Source organism: Stenella coeruleoalba (genome assembly GCF_951394435.1).
Source record: "Stenella coeruleoalba genome assembly, chromosome: 9".
Classification (NCBI taxonomy): domain Eukaryota; kingdom Metazoa; phylum Chordata; class Mammalia; order Artiodactyla; family Delphinidae; genus Stenella; species Stenella coeruleoalba.
In genome coordinates this window covers 68148874-68161558 of record NC_137155.1, presented here as the reverse complement: position 1 = coordinate 68161558, position 12685 = coordinate 68148874, and the positions used below count along the sequence as shown (strand labels likewise).

Sequence of the window (12685 nt, the reverse complement as noted above, 5' to 3'; positions counted from 1 at the left end):
AGCAAATTGGTTGCGTAGAAAACAACAATATTTAGAAGATAAACTGTTTTAAAATCTCATTGACATAGGGTTTCTTTATTGAAAGTCATAACGTATTTAATTTGGTATGTTAACTATGCAAGTTTATAGTATTCATTTGCTGTTACTGCGTTGTAGTTCCTCCTTGTGATTTATTAAAGTGATGGACCTATTTGAATTGAATATATAATGACCTGAAAGTATTATATCTTTCCTCTTGGGCTCATCCAAGCACAACTTGGAGATGGCAGGATTTGTTTTCTGTAAGTGAAAATAGAACCATTATCATTTTACTTCAATTCATGTTACAGAGTGATTTTTGACCAGGATATCCCTCAAATGTACAATATATACAAGGCAATTTGAGGAAGCCTTGTTATATATAACTGAGCCCAGTGTTCAATGCTTGCTGATAATTTCAGGGAAAAAAAAGCAAGTTAGCATCTTTGAAAGTAACCTCCGACTGTCTAAAACCAGCCAGAAGAAGCCTAGGAGGTATCTTTAGATTCAGCTCAAAAATAACATCAGGGCTTCCCTGGTGGCGCAGTGGTTGAGAGTCCGCCTGCCGATGCAGGGGACGCGGGTTCGTGCCCTGGTCAGGGAGGATCCCACACGCCGCGGAGCGGCTGGGCCCGTGAGCCATGGCCGCTGAGCCTGCGCGTCCAGAGCCTGTGCTCCGCAACGGGAGAGGCCGCAACAGTGAAAGGCCCGCGTACCGCAAAAAAAACAAAAAACAGAATGATAAGACCAGGACAGATTCGTTTAAGTTGACAGAATGTTAGAAAACATTGCAGGTTAACCTCTTCTAGATAAATCTCAGCATTGCCCTGTATGGTTATTTCCACATAAATCTTTCTTCAAGCCGTCATACTTGTTCCCTTAGGCCCATGACCCATGGCTTGCTGAATAAAGCTGGCACCTTTTGTCTCACTAAAGAAGTCATTGTGTACTTCATGAACTCTTCTCCTGTATTTTGTCTTTAACAAAAATATTTCTACCCCTCTGGGTTTTATGTTATGTCTTAGTTTTCATCAGAAATCTATAGAATGTGAAAAATCTCTGGAGCATACTGGTCCCCATAACACGTTATGAGGTCAGTGCTCTTAGAACAGTGATACGCAGTAGACAGCATCACCTGGAAGCTTGTAAGAAATGCAAACTCTCTAACTCCTCCCCAGACCCACTGGAATAGAATCTCTGAGAATCTCTGAGACGGGCAGAGCAGTCTGAGATTTTACAAGTTCTCCAGGTGATTCTTATGCACTTGGCTAAAGATTAAAAGGCACTGCTTTAGACAACGCTCTCCCCTTCCTTTGTTTTTCCAGCCCTAAAGGCTAGCTCTAGCACTGTGTTAGAAAAGACTTATTATACTCAAGTACAGATTCCCAGCATGACATAGTTCAAGGATAGGGTGAGTGTACATCTTCACTTCATTCCTTTCTGCATTATTTCCCTAGAGTTGCGGTCTGAGACTTCCAAAACATCAGGTGAATTTTAAAGGTCATTGCTACTATACAACAACTGGAATTGGAGAATGTTTAGAAATGTTAAAACCTCTTTTCCAACATATATTTTTATAAATATGATATGATAATAAAAATTAAGTATTCAGGGTATTTTGACACCTTTGTAGAGCTTAAGTCAGCTTGTTACGTAAGAATATCAAAATACATTAGTTATAATTTGGTTTACCTATAAATATGTCATATTGAGTATTTTGAATGCTAAAGGAAAATTTATTCAGATAATTATAGATTTTCATTTTTAATGGAACAGGCCGATAGATTCAATTTAACATAATCCATAAAGCACTGGCCATGTTCAAGTTATTTTGAGGGATAAAAGAAAAAATGGTCCATGCCTATTAAAAGCTTAGTTTTTAAATCTGATATTTTAAACATTTTGTCCAGTTTATGTGGAGCAGTAAAAAGCTTGATAAAGACATATTCACCATGTTTTCATAAAGCAAGTAAACTGTTATGATTTCATAATTTAAAATCCTCAATAGTTTTTAGTAGATACAAAAAGCACTAAGTTTTGGAAAATAAATTGAGTAGAGGAAATTCCCAGAGTCACTAAATACCCAATTAGTTGAAACTTTCCAGTTGGTCTCATTTAGAAACACAAATTTTACTGGACAATATATGAAAATCAGATTTTGGTCATTGGTGTTTACCTCAGAAGTGTGGAAACTCTTCCATATGCTAGAAATAAGTTAGTTTTTGCGTTCTGCTGAGGACAAGGAAAAAAGGGGCATATATAATTTAGGGACTAGTCTACTTTTAAACATAAAGCTTTTTTTTTGATACAACATGTATATCAAGAGTTCATATATCATCGATACATAATCTAAATATTGCACTATACATACAAGTTTGCATACAGAAATTTATAGACAAAACATAAAGCTTTAGGATTTTCAAATCTGATCATTATAGCTCCTAGATTTACCTGTGAGCAGTGGTTCATATGGTAATTCTGTTTTTAAGTTTTGAGGAATCACCATACTGTTTTCCATAACAACTGCACCATTTTCCATTCCTACTAACAGGGCACAGGGTTCCAGTTTCTCCACGTCCTTGCCAGCACTTATGTCCTGTTTTTTTTGTTTGTTCTCGTCTTGTTGTTGTTGTTGTTGTTTTTTACAGTAGCCTCCCTAATGGCTGTGAGGTGGTATCTCATTGTGGTTTTGATAAAACGATTTATTTTTGAAGAGTAAAACAAATAGTGATAAGTGAACACCTTTTCTTAGGTGTGTTATTCCTCAGTATTTTCAATTTATTAGTTGAAGGACTAAAAAATATTCTGTTGCAGTGGGAGGGGAGTAGACGATAAAATACCTAGGAATAAATTTAACCAGAGGTGAAAGACGTGTACACTGAAAACAGTAAGACGTTGTTGAAAGAAATTGAAGGTGGCACAAAGAAATGGCAAATTATCCCATGCTCATGGAAGAATTAACATTGTTAAGATGTCCATATTACTTAAAGCAATCTACAAATTCAATGCAATCTCTCTCAAAATCCCAATGACATTTTTCACAGAAATAGAACAAACAATCCTAAAATTTGTATAGAACCACAAAAGACCCTGAATAGCCAAAATAATCCTAAGAAAAAGAACAAAGCTGGAGGTAGCACACTCCCTGATTTCAAATTAAACTAGAAAGCTGTAGTAGTCAGAACAGCAAGGTATTGGCATAAAAACAGAAACACAGATCAATGGAACAGGACCGAGAACCCAGACATAAACCCACACATGTATGGACATTTAATTTACTATAAGAGAGCAAAGAACATAAATGGAGAAACTACAGTCTCTAATAAATGGTGCTGGGTAAACTGGACAGCAAAAGAATGAAACTAGACCACCATCTTATACCATACACAAAAATTAACTAAAAATGGATTAAAGACTTGAATGTAAGACCTGAAACAATAGAATTCTGAGAAAAAAACATAGACAGTACACTCTTTGACATCAGTCTTAGCAATATCTTCCTGGATATGTCTACTTAGGCAAGGGAAACAAAAGCAAAAATAAACAAATGGGACTACATAAAACTAAAAAGTATCTGCACAGCAAAAGAAACAATCAACAGAACAAAAAGACAACCTACCAAATGGGAGAAGATATTTGCAAGTCATACATCCAATAATGGGTTAATATCCGAATATATAAATAACTCATACAACCCAACAACAACAACAAAAAACAATTAAAAAATGGGCAGAGGATCTGAATAGACATCTTTTTCAAGGAAGATATGTAGATGGCCGACAGGCACATGAAAAGATATTCAGCATCACTAATTATTAGGGAAGTTCCTATCAAAACCACAATGAGCTATCACCTTACGCCCATTAGAATGGCTGTCATCAAAAAGACAAGAAATAGCAGTGCTGGACAGGATGCGAAGGAAAGGGAATGCTCTTATACTGTTGGTGGGAATGTAAATTGGTGCAGCCACTATGGAAAATAGTATGGAGATGGCTCAAAAAATTAAGATTAGATCTACCATATAACCTAGTAATGCTACTTCTGGGTATTTATCCAAAGAATACCAAAAACAAAAAAAACCACTAATTTGAGAAGATATATGCACCCCTATGTTCATTACAGCATTATTTACAATAGCCAAGATATGGAAACAACCTAAGTGTCCATTAACAGATGAATAGATCAAGAAGATACTGTGTGTACATACAATGGAATACTACTCAGTCATAAGAAATGTGAATTCTTGCCATTTGTGACAACCTTGAGGATATTATGCTAAGTGAAATAAGTCAGACCATATGATTTCATTAATGCAGAATATTAAAAGTAAATAAATGAACAAACAAAATGAAACAAAAACAAACACATAGATACAGAGAATGGATTAATGGTTACCAGAGGGGAAGAGAGGTGGGGGAGGGTGAAATGGGTAAAGGGAGTCAACTGTATGGTGATGGATGCAAACTAAACTTCTGGTGGTGAGCTTGCTGTAGCATATACAGAAGTCAAAATATAATGTTGTACGCCCAAAATTCATATAATGTTATAAACCACTGTTACCTCAATAAAAAACGAGAGGGGGGAAGGCATGAATTTTCTCCCCCAAATTTATATGTTTGTACTTATACTTGCAAGGATAGTCTACAAAGAAAGAGGTTATTCTTTACTGCTGTGTCCCACCTTTGCCATTCATCATGCTGCAAGGTTAAGTTTTTTCTTTCTATTTTTAGTTGAACTAACATTCTTACTAAATATAAAGTGGGCTTCTCTTCCACATTTGCAAACACAGTGTCTTGTAACTGCTGTAGAAAAATCAATACTTCCCTAACAGGCTGCTCTGTGTGAATAAATATACAACAGCCCAAGTAGCAGGTGCCCTAAATACTTCAAAACAAGACCATGTGGCTGACAATTAGAGATGGGAAAAGTATACTAAATCTGTGATTTAAAAAGAAATAATCTAAATGAAGTTTATTTTACCATTGCTATACATAGCTCAAGATTTTGCTTTGCGGATTGGATAAGAGTAAAATTTTCTATGGTGGAAGGCTTGTACGGGTTGCACAGATTCTTTGTTCCCAAACTGTTTTCAGTAAAGAAGGCTAGCCTCATACATTCCTGTACAATGATTTAAATGTGGGTATGGCTTCTCTACTGTCCTAGAAAATCAGGCTACAAAATAGAGCATATGAATTTTGTTTGCATTATGATTGAAACAAGCCAACTGTAAATGACATGTTTTAAGACAATCAGGAACATTTTAATATAGGCTGGTTTTAGATTAATTTGAGGAATTACTGTTTGCCTTTTTTGAAGGAGTGATAAAGGCACTATGATTCTATATTTATAAAATGACCTACCTGTTAAAGATGCTTACTGATGTTTGTACAAGTAGAATGTTATGATGTCTCTGACTTGGTTTAAAATTTCTCAGGGAAAAAAATAGTTGGGTTGATAGGCGAAACAAGATTAGCAAAAAAATTTTGATAATTATTGAAGCTAGATGATGGTTATGTGGGGATTTATTTTACTAATCTTTGTAATTTTGTGTACATTTGAGATTTTTCATAGTAAAAAATTTTTAGAAGAAGAAAATCACATTGTAAAGTGTCTATAAATGGAAAACAGTTTTTAAAAGGAGATTCAACAATACTCAGTGAAATAGTGGTAAATAAAATAAGTGCATGCTAATGATGTTCTTTGTTAGAGACGTCAAGGGATGCCAGACTCAGTAAAGATTAAAAACAAAGATCCAGGGCTTCCCTAGTGGCGCAGTGGTTGAGAGTCCGCCTGCCAATGCAGGGGACACGGGTTCGTGCCCCGGCCCAGGAAGATCCCACATGCCACGGAGCGGCTAGGCCCGTGAGCCATGGCTGCTGAGCCTGCGCGTCCGGAGCCTGTGCTCCGCAACGGGAGAGGCCACAACAGTGAGAGGCCCGCGTACCGCAAAGAAAAAAAAAAAAAAAAAAATAGAAACTCTGAGATTTAACATGGATGAGTAGGATAATGGACTGAACTCAACACTCATACGCTAGACAAAATCATCTACGTCCAGCCCACCCTCCACCTTCCTTTCCTCTGAATTATCGATACCATCCATACCTTGGAGCACTTGCTAAACACCATTTTGAGCTCACTATTATCACATTGTAGTCTTTTCAGAAAATCGTTTATTTTTTGTTTGCACCAACATTTAAATGTTTATTTAGGCTGTATGTTTATTATATAAAAAAACAAGAAAATTATATAGTACAGATAGGAACCACCTTTTTTCATATATAAAAATCACCAGTAATATCATCACCCAGAGGTAACCACTGTGGTTAGTATTAGGCAATATAATCTTCTAGACTCTTATATATATTTTCATTTTAAATGAAAGGTGTACCTGTGCATACTGTATAGTACCTTGCTTTTTCAGTTAATTATATTGAAAAACTTGTGTTATTCTTCAACCTCATTTTTAATGATTGCATAAGAATTTTAATGTGTGAATGTACAATAGTATACATAACCAATTCCCAATGATTTATGTAATGTTTAATTGTATCTTATGGCTTTTTTTAAACTGTGAAAAGGGTAAATCCCTAGTTTTTTAATTAAAAATAATGAAGAAATATTAACATATGGAAATGTACTGTTTATATATCTGTTTAGGGGAATATTTTCTTGCTTGAGGAGACAACTGTAATTGAATGTATTCTTGTGACGACAGTTTTAAACAAACTGTGTAATACTAATTTTCTGAAATCTTATTCAAACTAAATATACTGAAACATAAATATTGTATTCAATTTAGGAGAACACAAGCTTCATTTCATCCCTGCCCTGATTGGCCCCTTCCTGGAAGTGACCTTGATACCCCAGCCAGATCTCCGGAATGTCATGATTCCTATTTTTCACGATATGATGGACTGGGAGCAGAGGCGAAGTGGCAATTTTAAACAGGTAGGCAGATGTGCTCCTCGGAGCAGCTGGAAGAGTTTCAGTTCTCTTTGAGCATCTCTGAGCCACTGCATTCAACTCTGAGTTGCGGAATGAGCACCGAACCAGATTTCAGCCTGGGCTGCCTACTCCCAATCTGCGTAGCCTCGGACACCTCTCTGGTAGTGGGTTTCACTGGGTCTCCGAGAAGCCCTAAAAAAAATTTCATTCCCTTTCAGCTAAAAAATCCTGTGATTTCCTAGGTCTGTGTTTAAGAACTGGCAGAGACTTTATTTGCTCCCAGCTGGACACAACACGGAGGAATCAGAAGGTTAATGATTCTAAAAATCGTTGACCTCTCAGTTGACTGCCCATTGTATTTGGTGAATGGCTTAGCTTTGAACATTTGATGCACAGTATGTTTTATTGCTCTTTGCTGGAAGCATTGAGAATTAATTTAAAGGGAAAAGCAGTAGAAATTGTTGTAAAGGAAATTCTGAGGAGGTGAGCTTAACATTTCTCTTTGACATAGAATCTAATAGCTCTGCTCCAGTTTTGGAAAGACAGACGTTCTTATTCCAAAACCAGTTCTCATAGCAGAAATCAACTGCTTTTGCCATGCCAAGTCACTCCTATTGGAGACAGCAGACCTACTATCTCTTCACACAGTCATTGCACTCACCTATGTGCACTCTCCTGTGTGAAGGATCTTTCTTGCTTCTCCAGATGCAGGCCTTCTCAAGTCTTAGACATGATTGTCAACTGTACAAGCAAGCTGAATGCATACATAGGACCTCCTGTTGCCAAAAGCATGGCATTTCATCTGTATCAATCTCTACATTTATTTTCAAGAAAGCTAGTACCTGAATGAAAGGTTATTGAAAAATTGTATTGGGGAAGACCCACTTTTCTTCCCTTTTCTCTTTATCCCCTTATTGAAATTTGATTCAAAGGGAATAATTGTGTTTAGTCCCTTGCCAAAGTCAAATATCCCTCCCTACCCCTAGTTGTTTAACTCTCTCTGGCCAGGCAGAGAGTCTTCATTTTCTGTCTCCTCTGTTGCCTCCGACAGATGAGGGATATTTATTTCTGCCTTCCTGATACTGAAGTCCTAAAGGATTTATGTTCTTGAAAATATAAATGTTTTGACTACAGTTTTCAGGAAATATGTCCTTTCTCTCTCATGCTGCCTATTGCTGACTTAGAATATGTCTATGGATCTACCATCTGTACATGGTTAGGACAAATTCTCAACTTTAGCAAAGATTTAGCGCGACCTCGAGCTGTTTTGAGAAAGAAAATAGATACAAAACACATCAAAGATTTAAATGAATGTTTGTGGATATGGTAGTTTGCTGATGTTCTTATATATATCATGATTAAAAAAAAAAATGAGACTTGCCAGTTTTTACAGCTCCTAAATAAAGAATTCAAACATTTAAGCTGGGCTGCAGGCATTTGTGTTTGAATCAACAAATAGAAGTCTTTGGCGACAGCACATGCTACCCTACCGGGAGTTTGAAGTACGTGCCTGCATCTGAATTGGCCCCCTAGAATTCCAAGGGGGTGTCTCCTGTTAACCACAGCTGATAATGTCGCTTTCACAAAATTTACTATGGCTTTTTCCTGTGCAGAAATAAATATGCCTAGAAAATCCTACTTGTGAAAGGGAGGAAAGAGAGTAACATTTGGGTCTGTTTCAGGTGGAAGCCAAGCTCATTGACAAACTGGACAGCCTGATGTCAGAAGGCAAAGGTGATGAAACATACCGTGAGCTCTTCAACAGTATGTGAGTAACATGTTTATCTCAAGTGGATTCTGTTCTGGGGATTTGGTGTCAGTGCTAAGCAGCTGAGAGCTACAAAGACAGCTTGGGTCTCACAGGAGTGCTTTGTCTTTGTGGAGTGTGAAATAAAGGATAATTGCTTAACTGGCGAATGGATCTTGTTATGTTGATGATTAGACATATCTCCTTGTATTAATCTCTGATTAGGGCAGGTTGCAAGTGTTATATAACAAATTGCACTCTTTTCATGCCTAGTAATTTTTAAACTGGGGCTGCAAGATAATGATTTTAAATAGGGTCAAGAGTGAGCGAGGAAAAGACACAATAGTGGTGTGATTGTTGTATTTGTGCACAGTGCTTTCCGAAACGAGATATCCTTGGTTGATTTGCTGTTGGGAAAATTAACCTAGTTTGCATCTGTTCTTCAACAATTGATTTAATTCATCGATACTTATTGCTCATTCAGCATTATTAATTTCTTCCTAAATGTTTCTTATTAGAATATCACAGAAGCAAGTCGTTTTTAGTAAATTCTGTGATTAGGATTTGTATGGAGGATAGAGAAATAATATTGTAAGGAGACTTTGAGGTTATCTTACTAAGGAAAGAATGTGATCACTATCATAAGATGAAGTGCTTATACCAAGTATTCATCCACTGTGTGAAATGGCCAGAGAGGATACATAAGAAGGTTCTAGTGCTTTAGGATTTTAATTCTAGCACTTGTTTCCTCTACAGCTTTCTATGGATCTTAGTCATTTTCAAACCTTTTATACTTATGAAGTGTTTCTTTTTGAAGGAAGAACCAGTTCTTTGTGCTTGGGAAATGTTTGCAGTTCTTTCATAAGTGCAAAAACAATTTAGCAATACATTTTTCTATCACAAAATACGCTTTTACTTATATTTACACCCAAGTGTCACCTAAAACTAAATATTAATGCTTTAGTACTGATAGCCAAATACAAAATTCTGTAATTCGTTTTATGATCATAAATTTAGGGCAGTGGATACATTAATATATAGTAAAATATATATATAGTAAAATATATAATATATTTTAATATATATTGAAAAGTATTACTAGTGACTGATAGATTTCAACTTGCCTGATTCAAAATCATTCTTGAAGCTTTTAAGAAAATTATATTGAAAGGAAAAGCCAAGAAGGGGTACACAGATTTCTTGTGGTAGTGGTGGATGATAAAATACATTCTTTGTACTGAGTCCTGAACAACGCCATTTTCCTCTGATACTGTAATTAAACTGGAACTTTTAATAATTATTCACCAAGCCCTCGTTCATTCTAGTGTACAAAGCATCTGTCTTTCGTGACAGCTGGAGTTTAGCAAGAATTCTGATTAAAACCTCATCCAATATAATAAATTGCTTTTGAAAACCACTCTCAGTTCAGTTACTAGTCCTTGGTTTGAACAAAGAACTAAAATGAGAAAGCACTCAGTAAAATGAATCTCTTGAGATTTGTGATTAATTATTTATGATAAATTCACAAGATTAATAAACACTCACATAGCTCCATAGTGCCTCTTATCAACTTTAATAAAGGCCTGATAGCATGCAGTTTGGATTGCTTGTGTGTAAATATGGCTTTGAAATAGAAGATGTACCTTGACGTTAAAATCAAACCAATAATTACAATATTAAGCCTCTATAATTAGGACTATTTTAAGGTGCCTGATTCATTCCATGGAGATTTTTATTCTTCTGTTGATTTTTAACATATTACTAGAAATATTGCTATAAATATTTTTCTTTCATTACTACCTGGGCTCAGAAAAGAAAGTGAAAATCCAACTATATTCCAGGAAACAATAAAATGCTTTTCTGGCAATAGAAATCACAATGAATTAGTATGATCACAGTGAGTCACTGCACACATTATGAATTAGGAACACATGCCACTATGGTACAGATTCTCATTTGTTCTCTGTATTTCATATCTAAAACTTCTTAAAATTTGTTCAGAAGCTGAAAGGAGCTCACTGCTTCCTGAAAATGTAGTATGTACTTGCCAAAGTAGCCTCCTTAGAATGAGACTGTAAATTTATATAGTAACTTCCTTCCTAAGAACTCATCTTTCGCTGACCCTCACGTTATCTGCATTTACCCACGCTACGTCTTTTTGAAATAAATAGGGGTCAGGATTGATTGTTTTTGATAATGCTGAAATTGTGGATCATTGCCGTCCATGTGATATTCAGAATAAGGTATCAGAATGAAATTCTGCTTCCCTGGATCCACTTCATTCGCTCATTCAGCTTCATTTATTGAGCATCTCCCTGTGCTAGGCGCTCTTCTAAGGCTGAAGATGCAGCAGTGACTGTGCTGTAGGAGCACACAGTGGGGTACCAGTAGCCTTGGGGGTTCTAAAGGGGCTTTCCGGAAGAGGTAACCTCCACCTCAGTCCTTTACTGTGCTCTATCGTGTGTTGCTCTAAATAATTCAGTAAGACTCCAAATCATTTCATAGATCTTTGCTTAAATGTGATCACACATTTAATTATAGTTTGCAGACAGAGGATTAGCTGGGTAGCACATACTTAGGTATCTAACTCTTCTCTTTGGATTAAGAAGAGTGTGCACCGACACAGGTGTTTCATATAAGTGTTGGCCTCCACACAATCCTGTTAGGCTACAGAGAGAGGTAGACTGAGGGTCAAATTCTACACCCTTCATATTCCTTCACAGAGTAAAAGCCTGTTGGGCAGGGTGTCATCCTGCAGGACCGTGGCTTATCCTGCTGTTCAATGTTATGGAGTCCCATTGCCTATCAATTAGCAATAAGAAATCACCTTGGAGTGGGGGGGGAGATAAATTAGGAGTTTATCCTAATTTATCCTAATAGACATACTTCTGTATATGAAATAGAAACAAGGACCTACTATATAGCACAGGGAACTATATTCAATGTCTTGTAATAACCTATAATGAAAAATAATCTGAGAATGAATATATATACATATATATGTGTATATATATATAACTGAATCACTTTGCTGTACACCTGAGACTAATACAACATTGTAAATCAGCTATACTTCAGTTTTTAAAAATGGTTTAAAAACATTAGAAAAGAACGATGCATAGTTAGTGCTCTTTTGACATGTATGTAAAGTCTAGTGCATTAGTTCATGTAGCAACCATTCATTGTTTTAGTGCCTCAGAAAAAGAAAAGAAGAAATCACCTTTCACTGTGATTAGATGAGTTCCCTGTGTGCTCACCATGGGCACATCAGCCTGATTATAGACCAAATAGAAATATACCAAATTATAGATCAGTGTCACCCAAGTTATCTAGAGAGACTCTTCTCTTCTTGTCCGATAGCTTCTCCCTATCAATGTGTATCAGGTAAACTGGGAGGGCAAGCTTCCCCACAGAAAGAGCTAGCCTGGCCGAGAAAGCAGATGAACTGGGTTCTAGGCTTGGTCCTGATATTTGGGTCTTGCGTTAGTCAAGGGAACAGGCTGTGCAGAGCTGTGCCTCTTTTTACAAGAGGATTCTGTAGCTCAGATTTCTTCCTGCAGCCAGAGACTGTGCAAATTAATGAAACTCATGCCTATAAAAGAAGTCTCTATATATTTTTAGAATTATTACCTAACTTGAGCTCTTTGTTTTTCAGCCTCTAAAGTATATGAGGTGTGGGCTGTCACTTGGGAAGATTTCTCCATCATCCTGCATTGCTTTGGCAGGCAGATTTTCATCTGAGTACTTGGTTCAATACCAGTTTGGCATTTAAGCTTGAAACAGGTGCTTCTCAGAGGCTTTTTAAAAGAAAACACGTTTAGAACAAACTAAGGGACCTTTCCCTGGGGGATTAGTCAGGGCGAGTTCCATCCCTTCATGTGCTATTTCTTCCCATCTTCCCCTCCTTAATCTAGGAAACAGTTCAGAATAAACCAGAAAAACAAATGATCAGGGATGCATAGACACCGGATGAGG

At 36.6% G+C, this 12685-nt stretch overlaps 1 protein-coding gene across 3 annotated transcripts in view; it reads left to right on the top strand.

Moving 5' to 3' along the window:
• Positions 1-12685, top strand: part of DOCK4 (dedicator of cytokinesis 4) — a 485013-nt gene that overhangs the window by 416743 nt on the left and 55585 nt on the right. For all 3 annotated transcript variants that reach the window (XM_079931089.1, XM_079931088.1, XM_079931087.1), the window contains 2 exons: positions 6818-6966; positions 8646-8731. In XM_079931089.1, coding sequence (XP_079787215.1) covers positions 6818-6966; positions 8646-8731 — 235 coding nt within the window. The remainder of the gene's footprint in view (positions 1-6817; positions 6967-8645; positions 8732-12685) is intronic.